Source organism: Cupressus sempervirens, chromosome 10 (assembly GCF_028749045.1).
Source record: "Cupressus sempervirens isolate cs-2001-9-10 chromosome 10, ASM2874904v1, whole genome shotgun sequence".
Taxonomy (NCBI): domain Eukaryota; kingdom Viridiplantae; phylum Streptophyta; class Pinopsida; order Cupressales; family Cupressaceae; genus Cupressus; species Cupressus sempervirens.
This window is the reverse complement of record NC_143127.1, coordinates 427,365,201-427,389,901: the sequence shown is the minus strand read 5'-3', so window position 1 is coordinate 427,389,901 and position 24,701 is coordinate 427,365,201. Positions and strand designations below refer to the sequence as shown.

General features: G+C 34.5%; 1 protein-coding gene across 1 annotated transcript in view; it reads right to left on the bottom strand.

The window, feature by feature from the left end:
* Positions 1–24,701, bottom strand: part of LOC149534537 (uncharacterized) — a 101,419-nt gene that overhangs the window by 47,153 nt on the left and 29,565 nt on the right. Inside the window, exons 2-5 of the mRNA XM_089803008.1 lie at positions 5,420–5,475; positions 5,000–5,121; positions 4,810–4,904; positions 2,307–2,512 (exon numbers count right to left, since the gene is read on the bottom strand). Of these exons, the coding sequence (XP_089659134.1) occupies positions 2,307–2,512; positions 4,810–4,904; positions 5,000–5,121; positions 5,420–5,475 (479 nt within the window). The remainder of the gene's footprint in view (positions 1–2,306; positions 2,513–4,809; positions 4,905–4,999; positions 5,122–5,419; positions 5,476–24,701) is intronic.

Here is a 24,701-nt window from a genome sequence, read left to right as displayed (position 1 = left end):
ATCCACATTGCTCAACTCAAGCACATAAAAATCAATTGGCAATGTGTAATCTCCAATTTGTATATTCAATTGAGGAACCACTCTAGTGCAGCTCAATGGAAAACCATCTGCAACTATTAACATTGAATCTTCGAAACTCCTCAGCCTAAAGCCCACATTTCATCACTAGTCACTCATCAATAAAATTATGCGTGGCTGAATTGTTTACTAAACAAACCATCTATTGCCCCTTAAATACACCTTTTAACTATAAGGGATAGTTGTGAAGAATTACAGATAAAGTGGTAATGTGTGGAGTCTCTTGGGCTCTTGCATCCTTTAGTTCTACTTGTCAAGGTTGATCCCCTTGTGCATCATCCTCATCAAAGCTAGCATCTCACTCATCCTAATCATCATCGGATATTACCTCAATAAAATGTGCTTTCCCTTTACCAAGGCAACAATGCTCAAGCTCCTATGGCTCCTTGCAAGAGAAGCATAGCTTCTACCTTAGTTCATTCCTTGACTCTTGATCAACTTTGGGAGGCATGTTCTTTTGTTGATTATAACAATTTTTTATCAGATTTCCATGGGCTGAAACTTTTCTTTTTTGGTTGATAAGAGGGTGTAACCTCAAGATCAAGAAGCATTTGACTCACTTTTGTGACATCAGTAACCATGACTGAAATCTCTTGGAACTTGTTAATGTACAATTCCACATGTCCCACATGTTTCAGTTGGGCCAATTCCCTGTAATAAACCTCTACATCTTCCCTGCCAAAACAAGTAATCAGCTTTATAAAGTTTTCATAGAAGTGTATCATGGCATGATCTTGGAACACTAATCTGTGGTGCCACCAATCATACACCACTCCCTCCAGGTGCATCATAGCAAATTATATAGCCTTATCTTCTTCCATGCATTCAAGCTAAGAATGTATCTAATTTATCACATACTTTATCCAGAACTCCTAAGCACTCTCATGGACCACAGAAATATCATGTCTTTCACTAATTATATGTTTTTAATATTTATCAGGACATAAGTTTTGAAGCCCGGAGAAATTACCTTGATATCATAGACCACAAATTCTGATGCTACCCTACAAAAGGTGTGGGAGGATACAATCCACATTAGTACATTGTCAGAGAAAATTCTCTTCTTGAATGAGTAACAACATTCCCTCTACTACCATTGCCACAACCTACATCTATACCAGCGGGGTTCACCAGGAGTTTCTGTGTAACAAACAAAATTCTTAAAAAGAAGATAATTACTGTTACTGCTTTTGCATTTAAGAGGTTTATTAAATTATTGCTTTCAAACCCTCTACTGCCACTGCCAACTTCTGCAATTGTACCAAAGCCATCTGGCATGCGTTTCTAAATAAAATGACTCAAAGATTTAGTAAGAGTGCAGTTACAAAATGTGCTTGTTATCAGAGATACCTACTCTTTGACGTCCTATAAAGCATATGATTGCTCTTTCTATAAAGTATTCGTTAGTTTCCATGGTCAAAAACATCATTACCAGTCACAGAAAGTACAGCTGTAAAGAAAAGAAAAAGATTTTAAAAATTAGGATTTCCTAAACAATGCAACTTTGTACAGATAAATATTAAAAATAAATTTAAATTGATATCATATGTAATTTTATAAACCTAAGTATATACATCATAGTATCATACACACACACACACACAACAATTCATGAGCACTCACCAAAAATTAAAAAAGTATAGAAGTGTTTCAGGTTTAGATCTAGATGGATTTAACTCATTGTTATTTTCCAGTTACACATTTTAGCTAAGGTTTTATTTGTTATCCAATATTTTCATTTTCAACAACTATTTATATTTTTTTTAAAGTCTAAATGGATCAGACCAAATTTTAAAAATTGTTTCAGAGAGCTAGAGAATTTGATCAGATCTCATAACTACAGTCAAAAATAGCTTTAACAGAGCTGCCTGTTGTTTGACCAAGGCTCAACGCACAATTGGGAGTTAGTCTGTAGAAAATGCTACCAATCACTTTGTTATATAAAAGTACAAAGCATTAAGTCCGGGAAAAAAATTGATAATAAGAAAATAACTTTACTTGAAATATTCTGTTATCCCAGCTTAAAATGTTTTCCCTAATTAGACACAATACTAATTGTTCATGTTTTAACTCCCAAAACCTCAACATTAGTAGGAAAAAATAACCAAATGCCTGAAAAGGATAATATTTAAAACTGAAGAAGTCCTGCACTGCTGCTACAGAAGAAAAGTGTATGTTAACAAATGCATTGAAAAATTTAACTACAATTCCAGTTACAGGAGGCTCACCTCACACCTGCTGCAACATAAACAGTCAAAGGAAAGGCAGCATGAGAAACTTCTCGAGATGGAGTTCGACACAATATGTTACGGAGAGTTGAAGCAGCAGAGGGATTGTCACATATAGCTCGCACTTTTGCATCGATCTTCGGGGATGAACCAACAGCTCCATCTTGCACAAAGATTTTGGGGATAGATGAAAGATGACTGGTGACCTGAATGATTAGAATGCTAAAATTTAATAATCCAAGCAGCTGAATAGCAATACATGGATTGATAATTTAACTACCACAACATTGCTCCACTCAAACCACACAGGGTTTGCCTATATTAATAATGCATCTTGTGATAGAGATTTCAAAAAGAACCACTCTACAAAAATTATATAGATACACAAGTTGTGTTCCCAAAAGCTGAAAGCTTTATTTAATCGATCAAGAAATGATTGAAATGAAAATGAATACGGAATGGCTTTACAAGTAAATGAATTATTGATCCCTTGACTCACTGGAAAATAATGGTATCTTGAATTTGGATGATATAACTTACTCTGAATTATGCACAACAGGGAAAACACAACTAAGTTCAAAAGTACATATCGTACATAATGAATTATGGCAAGATCCCCTTGACCTGCCAAAAAAAAGGGGCCTCCTGAACTTGGATTACAATATTACTCTGCTGTGTGCATGACATAGAAATCTCACAAATGAACAGATGTCAAATATACAATGAGAATACTAATTGTTGCATGATACCCTTGACCACCTTGAAAACATAAGCATCTTGACCTTGGATAGTAGTACGCAACAGACCATCCGTCAAATTTGTATTAAAAGAAATGAATACTTCAGAGCAGACAGAAACAAATGCACTAGTGTTGCTAGAAAGCTGAAATTTTATTTGTCTAAACAATGGTATGGAAAGACACTAGCCCTCATCTACATGTGTTCTATCATGCTGCCAAGTGCTAGTAGGTCCTATGTACACTACATATTTTAGGTGAAGTCCAATCACAATATTCCAAGCAATAGATACCGATTCATGTCTCTGCATCTCTGGGAACTAAGATGTGAAATTATAAAATCTTATGCAAGAAAATAACAATCCTAAACATTATAAGCCTAAACCCATAAGAAATTATTTATAACACAGATACAACCTGACTTTCCATTATGCTGACATAAATCTATCATATCGACAACACCCATAAAAAGAACAAAGAACTGACACATTCTACCTTAACAAATTTTTTAAAGGATATGTGAGATATTCGAGGATTCAAGCTAATTAACCCAAATCATAAGGCAATTTAGGGCAAGAAATAAACTGAGATAACAATCTATTAGGATCTATTCATTGGCTCAGCAATAGCATTACAAAAAGCATATAATAGTAGTCTAGATAGGAATAATTATCTACTCAAAAATATAAGATAGTAACATCAATAATACTGAACTCTATGGCAATTATCCTAGTCTAATCACACAGCCCAGTTTTTCCAAATTTTCCTTATAACTAAGCACATGCATGCTTCCAATATATTCCGTGATCCTTTAATACTTTAATAGTAGGGGAAAAAAGAGTCTGCTCAGCCTTTGTGATAACCCTGTACAAATCAATATTTCAGAATAAGAAATAAACTGAGAAGATAAATAAGATTTATTGAAATCTATATTTTGGGTCAATGAAAGTTTACCAAGGTCCAAAACAATATACAGTAAACATGTCCTCAAACTAGAAGTAAGAATCTACTCCAAACATACACACAACGATATAACATCTAAACACTCAATTCAAAGCCAATATTATTTTAATACAAAAACCAAATGACACTTCAATTTTCCTGCACAATAAGGCAAATCTAGTTACTGGCATATAAAAGCTGCCAATGAGCTTAATTAAAGATGCAAATTCTATCTCCCTTCAACATATAAAAACAAAAAACAAAAGTGAGCTTAATTAAAGAAGCAAATTCTATCTTCTTTCAAAATATAAAAAACAACAAACAAAAGATAACGGGAAACAAGTCTTTTGGGAATTTGATCTGCTTGACCCCAATTACAAGGAATAAAATGAAAAGATAAAAATTATTGGTTCAAAAAATCAGCTTACAAAAGTAATGTATGTACTCAAACTAAAATAAGTGTCTGCCCCAAACTTAAAAACAAGGATAACAACATAATTATAAAAGATTTAAAACTTTGCCAATATTATCTATTTGCATACTAACAAGTACACTGAGCTGTCAAAAAATCCTGAGAAAACGGAGAAATCCCAAAAGAAAACATAAGGGGGGGTTTATTTCAGTAAGTGCATAAGAGAAGGCCATCTCCACTTCCTTTCATATTCTTAAGTCTTATCTAGGATATGCAGCTTGTTAATAATAAAGGAATTCATTTTGGATCTTAGGATATATATCTTTAACATTAAAAGGTTTACTAATATCAAGTGTAGTCTTCAGTAAGGTGTTTTCTACATGTCGAAAAACTTTAGATTTTAAAAACAATACCTGTTTCAGGAGTTTGTTAACTTGGGGCTTTGAAATAGCAGATGCTCCCAAAGAGAAGCTTCCTTGAGCAAAAATAGGACTTCCAGCAGATATTTCTGACAAACAAGTAGAACATCTCTCATAAATACTCAGCAAAAAAAGAAGAGAATAGAATTTGCAGAATGCCTTTGCACAATAAGCCATCTAATACCTGTTGAAGTTGCACTTTGCTTTAAATCAACATCTTTCAAGTTGTGAACGACTTCACCCTTTGGGAAAACCCTTTTAGATGCAAGAGCCCAATTTAGTGCATATGAAACTCCTGGACCCTCCCTTCACAATCAATGTTAAACAATTATAGGAGAAATAGAACCTTCATCAAGCCAAAACTGCATTCTATAATTTACAGGAATATTCTGTCTTAGTCTACCTTCAAAATTTGTAGATATTAATATGATTTATTTCTTTCTCTCTGCTAATCCAAGACTCTTAAAAGTGGCAACATGTAAATACTTTATGCTTTGTGTCAGTAATTCCATCCACTGTTCCACTTTTCAATAGATGAGTTTAAAACTATATTTAGCAATCTTATGTTAAAAATAATACAAAACCTAAATGAATTGAAACCCACCTAGGAAATGGTAGCAATTCTGATTCTTCTTCTGATAAAGCCGCTGTGGCTGCATACTGTACGGATTTCATAATGTCATGATAAGATAGAGAATATTTAGAATTTTTCCCACAAATTAAAAATTGATAAAACTTGAACCATCATATTATGAGAGAAATTATAAACCATTTGGAAGATGTATGAAACTCAAACATATACTGCATGCTAAACACAATAATGCCAAGGTCGGGAAAAATTACAGTGAACCTACAAATCATAGAGACAGTAACCAGGAAAGAACATAGTTAACCACCACTCAGCACATGGAACATGCCAGTTTCAACCAGCCAGATTTTTTTTCCTCTTTTGACTAACATTTTTTCAAAGCTATCAGATTTCCACAATCCATCAGTCTTGTGATTTGATTTCTGGATTTGATTGTGTGAACAATTTTTTACATCAACGTTTCGGATCACAATCTGTGATCCATCATTGGGATGCTTTCTCCTTCTCTTCTCTTGCATGCATCCTGATAATGGATCACGGAGTGTGATCCGAAACGTTGATGTAAAAAATTGTTCGCACAATCAAATCCAGAAATCAAATCACAACATTTTTTCAGAGTCAAAAACTGTCTTTTCCAAAATAAACAATATAAACACTAGAAGGTCTTTTTTTAAAGAATATGGAACTTGGTAAAAAATGGCACAATTATGAAAAATGGTAATGTCCATAAAGGTCTCTGTGGCCTCAAAAATTTCTGCTACACCGAAACCCCTGCTCTGGTTTTAAGTTGAATATAGAACAAATTGCTATTATCTACACTGGATGAAAGAGCATAGAGAATTAAGATTTAATGGGTGCAGGGTATTTGATTGGCAATTTGATACTTATCAAAAGTGTGAGAGCAATTGGCAACATTGAATATTCATGTCCTGTGCTTGAACTCTGTTTCTCTTCACATTATTTGAGAATGAAATTACAATAGTAGTTTTTATCCACTTCTTTGAGTATTTCAGCATTCTTCATCTGCCAAATATTTTTCCCTCGTTTCCTGTTTTAAACCCTAGTAACTGAATTTCATGTAAACAGAATGCTACTATGCAAACATAAACAGTGCTAAACAATATCTTGAGAACCAATCTGCTACAGACGCAAAATCAAAATTTGTAAAATTTGTGTCACCAATGAATCCTGAAGTAAAGGTGAAACCCGATAATTAATGAGACATTTTTATTACTTTGTAATGTTTTAACTTTTGAACACATAGAAATGCCCCCGGTACAATAATGCAAGATCAAATGAAATTGTAGAGACCATAAAAATCTCTCTCAAAAATATTTTGAAACATAAGGCTTGTCATCAGACATGACTTTGTAAGCCCTCTCCCATGCTCAGTTATATCATGAACAGTCACATTATGATATCACACAAACAGCAATAACTATTTGTGAGAAAATCTAAAAGGATACAAAGAACTAGAAAATTTATCCTTTTGTGTGTTCTGAAGAAAAGGTTGTTGCTATACTTTGATTATAGTTAACTTTTAAGCAACAAAGGAAGCAGGGTGCAAGAAGCACAAGTTTCAGGGTTGTCTAAAAGGCCACCCCGAATTCTGAAGAACATTTATCAAAATTATTGCCACCTCTTCCACCTTACCCATCATGTTCTCTTCTTTGTCCTGATGTTTTCTTCTACATTCTGCTTCTTTCCGAAACTATCCAAAATGCTGTTTATAACACTAGCCAAAATGTTGTTTTTGAAGCTAGCCAAAAATGTTATGGGTCTGAACGTTTCTCTTATATGACTGAATAGCATCTTGAGAGTTATCATTAGAGAAGTTCTAAGCAATCAAAAAATATGAAACTAACAGATTGTAAAAGGTGTAACATAAAATACAGCTTGCTTGTGCCGCAGAAATTGAGGGATGTTAATGTGTCTACTTCTAGTCAGGGAACAGAAAGGAAGAAATCCTGCTCATCAATTTGAAAAAGAAACAGATATATGACATCCCGATCCCCTATAATGTTGCTCCTTCACAAAAACCGAGGATGCCTGCTATAATTATCAAGGACAGCAGACAACAGAAAATTATTATATTAAGTTGACAATTTACAACCGCAAGCATAATCCAAACCCCATTTGGGAATTCCAGGGCGAATTGAGAAAGAGTCTTCTTGTGAGGTTTTCACACCATCACCCCATTGCAAATGGGAAGCCCATCTTTTTGCTTGGCAGTAGAAGTAGTGATCTTAGGCAGTCTTGGTGGCAATTTTGCAAGTCTCTAAGTTTAAGTGATGAGTTGGAGCAACTTTGGGAGATATGTGAAATTTGAGTATGAGGCAAGCCTGTGGGAATTGTGAGGAGAAGAAAGTTGCCTTTGAAGTTTTGTAGGAATCACAACCCTCAAGAGGCTTATGGAAGACTTTAAGGGAAGCAAAAATTAAGTCAAAATGAAGAGAGAGAGATAAACCCAAATAGCTTTGGTGCGGAAGTGATATTCAAGTCAGTTTTGAAGACACGTGCAGACATAAAAAAGGAGTTAACATTTAGTGTGTTAAAGGAGGACTTACATGGGTAGAGCCCTAGGGAGGGCAGAATTCCACCCTCTTTTGGGCTCCAGAGCCCAAGATAGTTCGGATTTCCACCCTTTGTTGGGACACTTCAAAGATGAATTTTGAGACCTGAAAATCATCTAAGCTGCTGAAAATGAAGAAAAATTGTTGATGGCGAATTTTTGTAAGGATAAGTTGATTTGCTGTTTTAGTTGAGTGAAAACGGCAAGCGAAATCAACAATAAAATTGGAAGCTTAGACCAATTACACATATTTTTTAAAGGCAACGAATTTGGGTCGTGCCTTGTAATGTCCCCTTTTTCTGGGACATTAGAAATGTTGAAGGCATATTATATAATATTAAAATTGACTTGGAGAGTGTGGACTCAAAATATTAAAGGTCAATTTAATGTTATATAGTGGGCAAAAAGGACAAGTGGATATAAGACGAAAAGCGAGGAGGGAAGTCAAAGAGTCACAACTGTGGGTATAAAAGGAGAAGAGACTCTTTCATTTGCATGTTTGATTTATGATTCAGTTCAGTTTTCTCTCTTGTGAGAGTTCTTCAAAAAGTTTCAGCTTTCAGCTAGTATGAGGACATAGCCCCTCATACCGGCAGACAGTGGACGCAAACCCATTGTCTAGGGAGACATCAGTTCAAGTGTTTTAATTGCGCTTAAAGGTTCTTATTCTAGTATTCCAATTTGACTGTTAATCTGTGTTTAAGATTGGATTTGTCTGTGCTGGTTATTGTATTTTTGTTGTAGAATGCAATAACACATTTTAAGGAGTTATAAGAGTTTGTTGGTTTTATCTTACTGGTTTGTAACGCATTGTTATACGCTCGAATCTTGAATGTTATTTTGGAAATAACGGGTTATTATCTTGTGGAGAATCTTCTGGTTTATTATTGTATTGTATTACATTTGCCTATATCTGAGTTTGAATGTTATATTCAAGAAGAAGCTAGTCAAATATCTGTGGGGATTTCTACTAGTTTCGATTGTGTTCATAATACATCTGCATGTGTTTAGTTTTGAATATATTTAAAAAGGGAAAAACGAGTAAATATCCAGTTAGGGATATTTCACGCCCAAGAAGGGTTGGAGTTCCACCTTGCATGGGGCTCTTGAGCCCAGCTAAGGGCAGAATCCCACCCTCCATTGGGCTCCGTGATTCCACCCCAGCTTTTCTCTAAATTTGCTTTACACTTGCAATGCTGAAAACTTGAAACCAATTGAAGGCATTCGAAACCAAATCGTTAATGTTCAGTTCAATCAGGATAATATCTATATTGAAAACATATACATACATACATACATACATACATATATATATATATATATATATATATATATATATATATATATATATATATATATATATATATATATATATATATATATATATATATATCTTTTCAACTTATAACAAATCTGTCCAAACACCGATTGACCATAGCAATGTTGACCGACTGAATTAGTCAACTGGTTATCGCTGAATGTTATTTGCTAATCCACGTAACTCCAAGAATCACATTCCCAATGGAGTGACTTATCTGAGGAATCACTCCCACTGGGGACATGACTCCTCATATACTTAATTATATGCAATTCGAACAGCAGCAGATGCACAATGAACACATTTTATAATTCAGTCTTCAAGTCATTTGTGGCATTCAAACAATCTCACTTTCCAATTCAATCTCGTTAATCAGATTGATAGCCATCAACCTTTGATTATCACTGATTATTATCATTGTAAACTGTCCTCTTTAAATCAGATATATACTGAAAGTTAGATATCTGTCACAAACTGTTATAAGGAGTTAGTGAAAGGATCAAAGACAAAGATCATCTATACCAGTAAGTCTGATAATCATAAAACTTAACACAAATCAATGAGGAAAACAAGAAGTCAAATTTGCAAAAACGTTTGACGTACATTGATAGAGATTCGTATGACACTTCACTTGACAAGAGCCCAATGAAGGGCAGAATTTTGTCCTCCTTGGGGCTCTCGAGCCCAAGAAAGGGGTGAAATTCAGCCTCTCTTGAGACTCCACTCCCATAATCTTCCCATCAAAGCCTCACCCTTAGTGTGTCTTTTAATCAAAATCAAAAGCATGGAGGTTAAGATTCACAATCAAAAGCACAGATAACTTTTATATACAAAAACTGAAAACAATTGGAAAATCTGAAAATGGCTGTGAAACAGAATGGAGAAATTGGCCTTCAAAATCGTGTGTCCCAAGTCAAATCTGGAGAATTGAGGTCAAAACATGAAAATGTGAAGGGAATCAACAAATGTTGGGTATAGAGTGAACTCATCTTGGGTCAAGCCCAAGAGAGGAAGGAATTCCACCCTCTCTCAGGCTAAATGATGGGCACATGTCGATCAATTACAGGTGCACGCTAGATCAAGAAACCTAGCGCACTATGAAAGGGAGGCAATTTAACTCACACAAAAAATGATTACCAATTAATTTGAATTAATCATGAAATTTGAAGAGGTGCGATTTTTCTAATCAATTGATTTAATTAATGTGCTAACTCGGCCTTGTCTAGAGACTTGCACCCCTTCACCCAGTTGACTATACAAGGAGGAGAGAACATTTCATTTCACCACTAAACAAAAACAGATCGACCTCCTCTTAAGCAGCGAACTACTTAGGACATGATGGCAGCGATTTATTGAGAAAAATGGTGATTTTGATGAAATTCCAAAAGCCAAATCTCTGATTTTGTCTAATCGGAATTCAGAACTTGCACAAAAGAAAGTTATGTGGGCTTTAAAACAAGCAAAATCAGAATTACAACTTGCAAAAGAAGATAAATCGGGGATAAAACATGCTTAACGTGATCGATTTAAAGCAAATCTAGATGCAATTTCATATCATGTAAGCTTTCAGATTTCCTTAATATCATTTGTAGTTGTACACATCATTTTGTGAACTCAATGAAACTTTCCTACGAGCCCAGATTCGTGCAAGGTCTGAATTTGACCTTGTGGGTCCATCTAGATCACCTTGTCCGTCTGTCTCGATCTGCGGATCTGGACAAAACCACAAGGTCAAATTCAAACCTTGTGGGTTCGTCTAGATCACTGTGTGGGTCCATCTGGATCCACAGATCGGAACGAACCCACAAGGTCAAATTTGGACATCGGTCACAAATCCACACGGACCCAATGGAATCCAGTACAGATCCCCAAGGACCCGCAAGCCAAATTTGGAATAAGTACACACGAATCCATATATGTAATACATATATACACACACACACACACAAATCCATATGAATCATACTGGAAAAAAAAATCCATAAATCCACGAATTAGATTCTTGTACCCAAACCTATCCCAAATCCAAATCGGCAACTTAGAAATTCTTGTTTGTTTTGCAAGGTAATTATTAACGGAGAAACTTGTTGGGAAGATCAAACTCTAAAAATTCAAGCAAGAAGGTGGTTCAAGATCAAATTACCAAAAGGGAGTTTGAAGAACAATTTTGCACAGGAAAAAGCATATATCTACAAAAAGGAGAAAATCATCACCAACATGAATTTCCTTTGGAAATCCAAGTTCACTTGGACAGATCCAACTATATGAAGGATTCATCACTTCAAGACGATCAAGGTCCAAGCATCAAAAGAAACATCAAGTTTGCAAGTACAAGCAAGCTCAAAATTGTGTGAATGAGAATATTTTCAGAAGATAGAGAAAATTTGAAAAGATGAAGTAATTAGGGAATGTGTCACAATTGAAGACTTGATAATGTCAAGTAAATCCAAGTTCACTTTGAAAGATCCAACTCTATGAAGGATTCATCAATTCAAGACAATCAAGGTCTAGGCATCGAAAGAAACATCAAGTTTGCGAGTACAAGCAAGCTCAAAATTGTGTGAATGAGAATATTTTCAAAAGATAGAGAAATTTTGAAAAGATGAAGTAATTAGGGAATGTGTCACAATTGAAGACTTGATAATGTCAAGTATCAAGAGATAATTTCTCATGAACAAAGAAATGATCAAGTCTATTAAATAAGGAAGTTAAGATGGCACCCACCCATCTCCAACCAATCAAAAAATTCAAGTTTGTTATTCAATCATAATATGCCTAGTATACATGTGTAAGGCATCTAGTATCTCTACCTTACCTATTTTCTCATTAGCTCTCAAACGCATTGTAACTTTCTTATTGGCCCATAGGGTGTTGTCTTCATGCAACTGGATGATAGTGTGACAACCCTAATTAAGGTTTGTAATTGGTAAATCCCCACCCTTGATCTTGAATCAATCTTGGTCCTTCACTATAATTGAACAACTATAAAAGGCCAAGGCTTTCTCATTGTAACTAAAAAAATTAGAGGAGAATAGATTAAAGGTAGAGTAGAGTAGGGGAGACTTGTTGAAATTGTTGCTATGATGATGCCAAATTGTTCTTAATTCATTGTTGGTCTTCATGGTAAATTTTGTGTATCATTTTGGAGTATTGTATGGTTTCTACATTTCCATCTTAGGAACAGTTTTTTATTTCATGTTGGTTAGAGTGGTGTTTAGTTGAATGGAAGATATTTTCGAAGCATCTTTGGTGAATTCACTTATAGACCAAACCACTAGCTACTTGTTGATTGTAAGTATGCATTACGTGGTTGAATGGCATAAAATCATAAACTTAACTTCGATTATTGCTTGCACATTGATAAGCATCGATAGATAATGTTAATGGAACAGTGGTAGTTTGAACATCTTATATTTACCTTAGGAGATAGCACTAGCTTCGCTGATGTCAATGGCTAAACTAAGTCTAGTAGAGTCACAAAGACATCCAAAGTTTCTTGCATTTAGGAGCAAACTAGACTATCTAAACCCTTTCCCTTGTAGTTTTGTTGGTTAGAAGAAGTTAAATTCAAGTTGATATCCATTGATTAAACAATGTAAGTCCTTTTGTGATAACCACAATATCACATCATAAAACTGGGTGAAATTCCACCACAAGAACAAACCTTGAGATTGTCTCATTTGATCACACAAGTCATTTTTACATTTATAATCAAATATAAATTACATTTATATACCAAGCAAATATTAGCTTAATATAAATATATGTTTATCAACAAAAAATATATCATATATTGATATAAATTAATAATTATCCCTAAATAACATTCTAAAACATTACTAATTATCTAATTCCTAAAATCTAATAGAGGGTCCATATACTTAACACCCCTTGGTCGCGACTTTTAAATAGGGGTTTGGCAATATATATACGACGACATCCCAAATGAACAAGGGGGACGAGAAATAGTTAATACATGTGTGCATGTGATAAAGGGTAGAACATTTTCTTGATTTGTTATGACTTTACCAACTATTTTTTTATTACTCATCCTAATTTAATCCTAAAAGTAGGGAGATTTGATAAGCATCCTTCTTCAAGAGAGAGTTGGCAATTTGATGTTTCATCCTACAATACTAAGTATTCGATTTTGCATGTTGTAGTAGAATAAAAATCACTTCAACAAGTCCCAATAGTAGAAATTATATGACGTTAGATCCCATTGAGCATGTCAAAGAAGTAGAACTGTTAACAAATCACAATCCCTATTTCATGAAGCCAACACAATTAGGTTATGCCCTGATAATAGAGATAACAACAATAAGGAATAGCCAAAATAGATGCAAGAGACACATTAATATCCTGAGAAAACCCTTCTAGAATGAAAAGAAAAACCCAGCCACACAACCGAAAATGTCACTTTCATTGATCAAAATATTCAAGTGTACAATGCCTTTCGCTTAATGTGATATATATAACATAAAAGCTTAGTTGCCTGGTTCTTGATCCCGATCCCAGTTCCCTATTGGATTCAACTTGGGTTTGAACCCAAGCAGGTTGGTTCCTTCGAGTCAAACCTAGCTTGAACTTGGGCAGACCCATGTAGACAGAGTGTGAACCAGGTATAGTTCCATTGGAAATATTCTATAATTTAGAGCAGAAAACAATTAGTACAAAATTTGAATAAAGATTTTGGCATTACAAACAAAATTTTCTGAAGTTCAAATATTTATTACATCAAATTAAACTAACCCTCAAGATTTTTTCCAGTAAAATTTTGGCATCCAATTGTTGATAATGATCCCTATTCGAATAATTGGAAGCTCTTGTTAGCATGAATACTGTTGGTATTCCTTTGGGGGAGTATCCTAAGCATTGGAGTGTATTGACATGTTGCACTCATGACTGTGTTTGTCATTGATGTCAACATAGCAGTAAGTCTGTGAGGACTGGCAGAGTAGCAGACAGAGATCATAGTTGTACGGACAAGGTTTTGCTTGTCTGGTGATGCACGATCATGGGCATGTTCTACACTGTATCCTAATGTTGTGGTTCAATGTGCATTAAGTAAGTCGAAGATGTACAGAAGATATGCCTGATTTACAGAGAGTAGTGCCAAAATCTTATAACAAAGATATAGTCTAGAGTTGCGCAATCAATCAGTGACAAAAGACAATCTAATGGTAACATCACGAAGTGCTCAAGCCCTAGTATCGCACATGTGAGAAGTTGTATAGATTGTGAGCCGATAGTGCTATTGTAATTACTAATTAATTATCTTATTATAATTAATTGGGAAAGCCTCAAGGCTGACTCAAGGAATCATTTTGAGGATATGGTATAAAACAAAGATGTTTTCCTTGTTTGTAAAGTGTATTGTATGAAGTTATTAATTGCGAAGTGTGCAAGGAAGTGCGAAAAGGAGCAGAGTGTTTGGTGAATGTGGCTAAGCAATCCAAGGATTATTGGATGTGAGATTTATGATCTGGTCACAAGATCAAAAGGAGCAAAAGTCCGATTGACAGGACAAAGAAAGAGGAAGGAGCAGTACTATTCATTTCTATTATTCTGCAAGCAATAATACAGAGATCATTTGGACAATGGGCTCATTGGTCTTACCCCTGAATCTATTTGGACAATGGGTCCATCTGCCTTCTACAACTCCTGATAGGATTGGAATCTTCTAACAGGGATTCAAAGTCTCCTAACAAGGACTGATATGTATTGAATGTATTTCATAGACTTCTAACAGGGTTCATCCTCTAACAAGGAATATTTATATTAATACATTATCTTATGGGTATCATCCCCACCGGGGTTTTCCCTCTGATCAAGGGTTTCCCTAGTTAACATATCCGGTGTTATTGTGCATGAGTATCTTGTTAAGGTTTCTGATTATATTGCTCATATAGTTAAAGATTAATAAGGTTGATATTTGTGATAATAGTCGCATAACTGATTCAACCCCCCCTCTCAATTATATTGGTGCATTATATACTCTAACAATTGGTATCAGAGTACCAGGTCCTTGAAAAAAAAGCTTAACAGCTTTGAGAGATCAATAGTGAATCTTTTCAGAAAAGATAGTCCTAGATTTGATGTGGTCAACTATGACAGTTGGAAGGAGAAGACGAAGACTCATCTGCTATGTATGGGTCCAGGTTATTGGCTCTTGACAATAGGTAGCAAGACAATTCTGGAAGAAGAAAAGCTTGAACAATGTAGTGAAGCAGAAAGAGATGTGTTCATGTGTAACATGCGAGCCAAAGAAACATTACTATCAGCTCTTCCAGAGAATTTCTACAGTCGGGTAAAATCACTTCAAACATCTCATAAATTTTGGAAAGCATTAGAATCTATCTTTGAAGGTAATAACCATACAAAAAGGATAAGATTGCAAAACTGGATATGTTCTTTTCAAGATGCTAAAATGATGTAAGATGAATATGTAAGAAGTTATATTGGTAGAATATCTGAGATTGTTGCAGGGATTAAATCTTATGGTGGAACTAAGGAAAAAGATGAAGTTGTATGGAAAATCCTGAAAACTTTGACACCACCATTCAAGCAAGTCATGTAGATGATTGAATTACTTATACCCTAGACTAAGAAGTTTACCAGGGAAATGTTGCTTGGAAGATTGGAACCAGCAGAAGCAGGTCTGAGACAGTCTAGAGATTTAACAAGAATGGAGACAATATTTGGTGCCTTAAGTATTTGGCCAGGTTTGTCTAAAAGCACAAGTACTCATGGAGATTTTGATAGCAACAGTAGAACCAGATCTGATAAAGAAAGGAAGATCGAAGAAGATATAACTCTTCTTGTGAGAAAAGCACCAAATGGGAAGAATATCTTTAAGTGTTGGACTTGTAATGAGTTCGGTCATTATGCATCTAAATGTCCTAAAAGAGAGAAAAAGTATAAAGGAAAGTTTAAGCCTAGAAGACCTAGGAATTGTTTATAAGCAAATGAAGAAGAGGAATATGATGAAAGAACTCAAAGTGAAAGCGACAATAAGCTTGGATTTGTAGCCATTAAAGAAGATGACCTTGATAGAGAAATTAGAGAAGAAAATGCTTTAGTATCCCAAGTTGAAAAGAAATTTGATTGGATAATAGACTATAGATGTTCATAACACATGACTGGTGATATGAATAAGTTTGTTAAAATCAGAAATCATGATGGAGGTATTGTTAGAGTTCGTAAAAATGCAGCCTGTCACATCACAAGGATAGGATCTATTACACTCGATGGAAAGACTAACACTAATGATGTTTATTTTGTTGATGGACTAAAGCATAATTTGTTGAGTGCTAGATAGTTGGTGGACAAAGGATATCAGTTGTAATTCACAAAGAATACTTGCATTATTAAGGATAAAGATGGTAAGCTAATTGGAAGAGGGACAAGGTCCAAAGGTAATGTATTTCAGTTAAATCCTACTGAAATGACATGCTTAGTTGCAAAAGTGGATAACAATTGCTTATGGCATAGGAGATTTTGTCATATAAACTTTGATAACATTGTGAAGGTCAGCAACACATTTGCAGTTAGAGACTTACCTAAGATAACAAAGCCTACTAATGTTGCTTACAAAGAATGCATTTTGGCTAAGCAGAAGAAAGTATCTTTTCCCAACAAGAAGTTCACTACCACAGAGAAGCTGGAAATTATTCACACGGATTTGAGTGACCCTACAAGGACAAGAGGATTCTACGGAGAAAGGAATTTAATGATTTTTGTTGATGATTTCACTAGAATGATGTGGGTGGCATTTCTTAATGAAAAGTCTGAAGCATTTGATAAGTTTAAGATATTTAAGAACAGAGTTGAGAATGAATTTGGTGTTAAGATAAAATGTTCGAAATCAAATAGAGGAGGAGAATTCACCTCTAGAGAGTTCAACATATTCTATGAAAAGAATGGAATTAAGAGATGGTTATCTTCACCTAAGACTCTAGAGCAAAATGGGATTGCTGAAAGAAGAAACAAATCAGTATTAGAGGTAGCAAGAGCTATGATGTTTGAGAATGATGTATCCAAGACATTTTGGAGAGAAGCAATCAATACAGCAGTGTACACTATGAACATAGTATAGATTAGAAAAGGTATGAACAAGAACCCCTATGAACTATGGTTTGGTCATTCACCATCAATTAAGTACTTCAGAATATTTGGAAGCAAGTGTTACATTAAAAGAGATGATGACATTGGTAAATTTGATCCAAGAAGTGATGAAGGTGTGTTTATTGGCTATTCATTGAAAAGCAAAGCATACAGATGTTTTAATCATAGAACCGAGACAATAGTTGAATGTGCAAGTGTAAAAGTTTATGAAAAGTTTGGAACAAAAGAAAAGACGATAGATTACAATTCTGCAAGAAGATAATACTAGAATCATTAGACAGAATGTTTAAGTTTTCATTCAGACTAACAATGATCTGCAGAATGATGTACAAATTGTTGAACAAAGAAGAGAACAGAGGTCTAAACCAAGAGATGAGATAAGAGTTGAGTTAGCAACTCCTACCTCTAATAGGAATCTGACAAAGAATCACCCCCTAAGCATATAATTGGAAGCAAAGACAAAGGAGTGATGACAAGAAACAAAGTTAATGAGGAATTGTGTTTGATTTCTCAAGTTGAACCTAAAAGCACAGATGAAGCATGTAAAGATGGTCATTGGATTCAAACAATGAAGGAAGAATTAGATCATATTGTGAAAAATGATACATGAGAATTAGTTCCTAGACCTAAAGACAAGAACGTTATAGGAACAAAATGGGTGTTCAGAAACAAGATGAATGAACAAGGTGAAGTTGTAAGAAACAAGGCCAGACATGTGTGCAAAGGATAATCATAGCAAGAAGGAATAGATTATGAGGAGATATATGCCCCTATAGCCCAAATGAAAGCAGTAAGAATGTTCTTGGCTTATGCAGCAAGTAAGAAGTTCAAAGTATATCAGGCGAATGTTAAATCAGCCTTCTTAAATGGAGAACTTGAAGAAGAGGTGTACATTGAGCAGCCTAAAGGATTCCCTCTCACAGAAGAAACAGACATGGTATGCAAACTGAAGAAAGCTCTATATGGTCTGTAACAAGTGTTAAGGATATTAGAAAATACAGTATTGAAACATTTGCTCAATATTTTGTAATTGATATGTGTGTGTGTGTAATTATAATGTAATTACTATTTGTTTTATATTGTCGCTTCTCATTATAAATGAATTGTTATTTCATCAGAATATATATCAGTTACTTCAAAAGAACCGTTTAATGCAGATTAACTTTGTATTAAGATTACAATGGGCAATAGTAAGTGTCGCCAAATGGTTACATCCCTGTCACACCGCTTGTATTGCCGGGTGACATCCTATGTTAATTGTTATGTTCGCTTTGAAATTGGGTCTCTCAAATCATGATTTATGTTATGTTAACTTTGACTAACTAATCTATATGAACCGACGTCAGTCCATATGCATATTGAGGCATGACCACGTAGGGTCATGCCCCTACTTGGTGGTGCTTCAATATGTATACATATTTACTCCTATCTCATATCTAAACAATCATATCAATAACATGGCATACTGATCTCAGATAAAGATAATATATTATCACAGCAAAAATATCAAAAATCTAACATTGCATAAAAAATACACCAATCTGCTATAACCTAGAATACAGACCAAAACACTTTGATAAGTCTATACAAACCACGATCTATTAAAACTTACATGGTATCAGAGCCTAGTTGGTAGAGAGACTATCAAAAGTGCTACAAACATGTCAAATAACCTAAGAGTAGAAGATAGACTTGAAGGTGCTGTAAACTTTTTTCATGGAAAATTCGGATTACCACAATCCTTGAAGAACTAGAACTAAAATCCTTCATTGAATCTGATAATCTGATTTCTGAAGATGAAACAAAAAAAATCACTTGGAAAAGGTGAAACAATAAAGCCAAGAAAATAATAGTAGACTTCGTAAAGGATCACATACTTCCTTCCATTTCAAATCTGAAGAAAGCCTTTGAAGTATTCACAACAATAAAAAATGCATTTGAAATAAACAACTCAAGCAAATTGATTACTCTGAAGAATCAACTGATGAATACTAGAATGAATAAGGGAGAAACAATCTCATATTATTTTGGAAGGATCTCTGAAATTAAAAATCACCTAAATTCCATTGGAAACAAAGTAGAAGATCAAGAACTCTCTATATTAGCACTTAGAGGATTACCACTATCATGGGAAGCATTCATTCAAGTTGTCAATAGACCTTCAATTCCTTCATTTGATCAACTAAAAATTGATTGTACATCAGAAGAGTCAAGATTAATTTCTAGAGGTATTGTATCAAATCAAGAGGGAGAGAATCAAGCTCTTTTCTCAGCTCCAAATCATCAAAGAAAAAGAAGAAATTTAAAGGAACGAAACATGACTATAAGAAAAAGAATAATAAGTTCAACTGTACTAATCTCTCCAAAGTTAAATGCTAAAAGTGTGAGAAATTCGAACATGTCTTCAACAAATGTCCTGAAAGGGAAAGAATCTTAGCCTCATTAGCCAAAAATAAGAAAGATGAAAATCTAGTATTCTACTCTTCTTTATCAAGTGAGATAAACTCTAATGAAAGTGTGTAGGTAATAGATAGTGGTGCTTCCCGACATATAACAGGATTCAGGGACAAATTTGAAACACTTGAGAATTACAGATCTGAAGGAGTTACTATTGGAGATAACTCCACTCATCCAGTCAAAGGTATTGGGACCTGCTCTATTCAATTAAGGACAAAAGTTACATTAAGGTTGAAAGATAATCTATTTGTACTTGGAATAAAAAGAAATCTAATTTCAATCTCTGGATTAATGGATGAAAGATTTCAAGTTACATTCAACGAAGACAAAGTCTTGTACTAGCCTAAAAACTCAAGTCTAAAAAATGCTATCACCATAGGGACTAGAGATGGGACCTTATATAAACTATGTAATATTCAAAACCAAGCTCTTAATCATGAAATAACAAACTCTAATGAAATTTGGCATAGAAGACTTGGGCATATTGGTTTCAGTTCACCACCAAAGACAGGAAAAATCACCTCTGCAATTCCAAACCTTAAATTCTAAACATATAAGTATATGTAAAGGTTGTGCTCTAGGATAGAACATTAAAAAACCTTTCCCTCCCAGTGAACACAAGTCTAAATCAATCCTGGAACTAATTCACTCTGATCTATGTGAGCCCATGCCAACTCTCTCCCTAGGAGGTTACTCCTATTGGATAACCTTCATCGATGATTACTCTAGGAAGACTTGGATCTTCTTTCTAAAAGTTAAAGAATCAAATGAAGTGTTATCAAAATTCAAGAATTCAAAGAATTGGTGGAAAATCAAGTGTCAAAGAAAATTAAAACTCTAAGATCTGACAATGGGGGAGAATATACCTTTAAGAATTTCAAAATTTTTTGTACATTTGTTGGGATTAAGAGGGAGCATACACTACCTTATAATCCTCGATAGAATGGGGTAGCCAAAAGAAAAAATAGAACTACTGTTGAGGCAGCAAAAGCTATGCTTCATGACCAAAACCTACACTTTGGTTGTCCTATGTATATACATATACCTAAAGAAAGAAGAACTAAGTCAGAACCATCGAGAAAAAAAGGGAAATTTGTTGGGTATAATAGAAACTCAAAAGGATACAGAATCTATGTTCCTGGACAAAGATCAGTAGAGGTAAGTAAAGATGTCATATTCGAGGAAAACGCTACCGTAAAACTATCTATAAGCACAAATGATGAGCTTTCAACAAACTTAGAGGAAAGTACACAACCTGAAATTCAGAGGGAGAATATATCAGAAGGAACGAGTTTAGTACAGGATGCAAAAAATAGACACGTCTCAAATATCAAAAAGAGACCATTGTAGGCAAGAAAATGATTGAAGAAAATGACATTGAACCAGATGAAATTACTAAGGAAGTCAAGAAAACCAAAAACAAATCAAGTTATACTGCACTAGTAACTGAGCTCACTAAATCTGAACCTACATGTATTGAAGAAGCTCTAACTTGTCAAGCGTGGAAAGATGCTATGGTTGAAGAATATCAATCAATAGTACAAAATGATGTCTAGGACATTGTACTTAGACTAAAAGTCAAATCTGTTGTCTCTTCTAAATGGCTCTAAAATCAAATATGCAACAAATGGGAGCATTGAGAAACATAAAGCAAGGTTTGTTGCTCGAGGTTTTTTACAGAAGGTAGGCATTGATTATGAAGAAACTTTTGCCCACATTGCTCGTTTCACTTCAGTCAAAACAATTCTTGCATTAGCAGCAGCGAAAGGATGAAAGGTGCATCAAATGGATGTGAAAATTGTATTATTAAATGGAGTCATAAATGAAGAAGTTTATATTGAACAGCCTAAAGGCTTTGTGATAAAAAATGAAAATCTTTATGTATATAAACTAAATAAAGCATTGTATGGCCTGAAACAAGCTCCTCGAGCTTGGTATGAAAGAACTGACAGCTATCTCATCAAATTAGGATACTCTAAAAATGAAGTTGATTCTAATATCTATTTTAAAATCTCTAATGGAGATATGATCATATTGGTTCTTTATGTTGATGATCTCTTGATATCAGGTGAAGACCATCTTATTGCTAAATGCAAACAAGAGCTTGCCGCTGAATTTGACATGAAAGACCTAGGTTTGCTACATTATTTTTTCGGCCTAGAAGTATGTCAAAAGGAAGATTACATATTCTTTAATTAAGGAAAATATACTCAAGATATTTTGAATAGATTTGGCATGATGGGCAGGAAGCCACTTGCAATTCCACTAGAAACTAATCGACACAAGCTAAAAGAGGAAGCAGCACATACAGAATCTATTGATCCTACCCTCTACAAACAAATTATTGAATCTCTCATGGTTTTGGTAAACACCAGACCTGATATCTGTTATTCTAAGAATGTACTAAGTCACTTTATGTGTGAACCTAAGAAAATACACTTGATGGCTGCTAAACATGTTTTGAGATATCTATGTGGCACTATTGGTCTTGGACTAAGGTACAGAAATATTGAAATCAAACTTGAAGGCTAAACTAATTCTGATTGGGTTGGTTGTTCCATAAATCACAAGAGTACCTCCGGATGTTGCTTCAGCCTTGGATCGGCAATGATATCATGGTTCAGTAGAAAACAACCTACAGTTGCTTTGAGCTCTATTGAAGCAGAATATATGGAAGCATCCATGGGAGCACGTGCAGCAGTTTGGTTAAGGAAACTATTATTTGGATTATTTGGAAAGAAGTTAGATTCCACTGTGATCCATTGTGATAATCAAAGTTGGATCAAACTTTCAACAAATCCAGTGTTCCACAATTGGTCAAAGCACATTGAGACTCCTTACAACTATAACAGAGACATGGTTTACAGGAATGTGATCAAGCTAATCTATGTTAAAACAAATTATCAAACCTCTTGCAAGAGTGAAAATAGAGTATTTTAGATCTAGACTTGGTATGACAAACATGTAACCACATTTCTTTGTAAATTTATTCATGAATATTATATTAACTTATTGTTTGCAAACTTGTTAAATGAAATGTGACGATCTTTCATATTTGTTTAAAGATCTCGATTGAAAGGTGACGATCTTATTAATAGATGACCAATTTTTAATACCAAAAGTATTGAAAATTATTGGTGTCACTGTTATAGGCCGGATTCTATCGGACACATTGATATCCATCATGATTATAGGCCGGAGCTTGCTAGACATCATGAAAAATTATTGATGTCATTGTTATAGGCCGGAATCTACTGGACACATTGATATCCATCATGATTATAGGCCGGATTTTGCCGAACATCATGAAAATTATTGGTGCCATTGTTATTAGGCCAGATTCTACGAAACACATTGATATCCATCATGATTATAGGCCGGATCTTGTCGGACATCATGAAAATCAGCTATTATGATTCTTTAGACCGGATTTTGCCGGATACCATATCCTATCAAATATAATTAAATCATATTTAACTGTATGTAGAAGTTTCAATCCCTCATTGCTAAAGAGGGAGTGTTAAGGATATTAGCAAATACAGTATCTTGTAATTGATATATATATATATATATATATATATATATATATATATAATGTAATTACTGTTTGTTTAACATTGTCGCTTCTCATTATAAATGAATTGTTTTTTCATCGAAATATATATCGGTTACTTCAAAAGAACCATTTAATGCAGATTAACTTTGTATTAAGATTACAATGGTCATTAATAACAATGTCGCCAAATGGTTACATCCCTGTCACACTGCTTGTATTGCCGGGTGACATCCTACGTTAATTGCTATGTTCGCTTTGAAGTCGGGTCTCTCAAATCGTGATTTATGTTATGTTAACTTTGACTAACTAATCTATATGAACCGACATCAGTCCATATGCATATTGAGGCATGACCACGTAGGGTCATGCCCCTAATTGGTGGTGCTTCAATATGTATATGTATTTACTCCTATCTCATATATGAACAATCATATCAATAATGTGGCATACTGATCTCAGATAAGGATAATATATTATCACAGCAAGAATATCAAAAATCTAACATTGCATAAAAAATACACCAGTGCTATAACCTAGAATACAGACCAAAACACTTTGATAAGTCTACACCAACCACGATCTATTAAAACTTACAGCAAGCACCTAGAACCTGGTATGCAAGGTTGGACAAGTATTTGGCAAAACTTGGATTTGCTAAAGGTACTGCAGACAATAACTTATATTTGAACGAAATTGAAAATGGTTTGCTGATAATAGTAATATTTGTTGATGAAATAACACTTGGAGGTAACAATGAAGCAAGTGATAAGTTTGCAAAAGAAATGAAGAATGAGTTTGAAATGAGTATGATAGGAAAAATGAAGTTCTTTTTAGGTTTGCAGATTGTACAAGATAGTGATGGTATTTTCATTTCACAAGATGAGTACTTGACAAATTTGTTGAAGAGATTTGGAATTGAAAGTTGTAAACCTATTGGTACACCAATGATAACTAGTCACAAGTTATCTAGCAAAGATGAGACACCTACAGTTGAGCAGAAGAAGTACAGATCCATGATTGGAGGATTGCAATATTTGACTCACACCAGAGCAGATGTAGCAAATGCAGTTGGGATTGTAGCTAGATTTCAAGTTGATCCTAAGGAGTATCATTATGCAGCAGTGAAGAGGACATTCAGATATTTAAAAGGAACATCTAATTATGACATATGGTATGACAAATCAAGTGATTTCACTCTGTGCTTATACTGATGTAGATTGGGCAGGTAGTATGGATGATAGAAAGAGCATCAATGGTAGAGCATTCT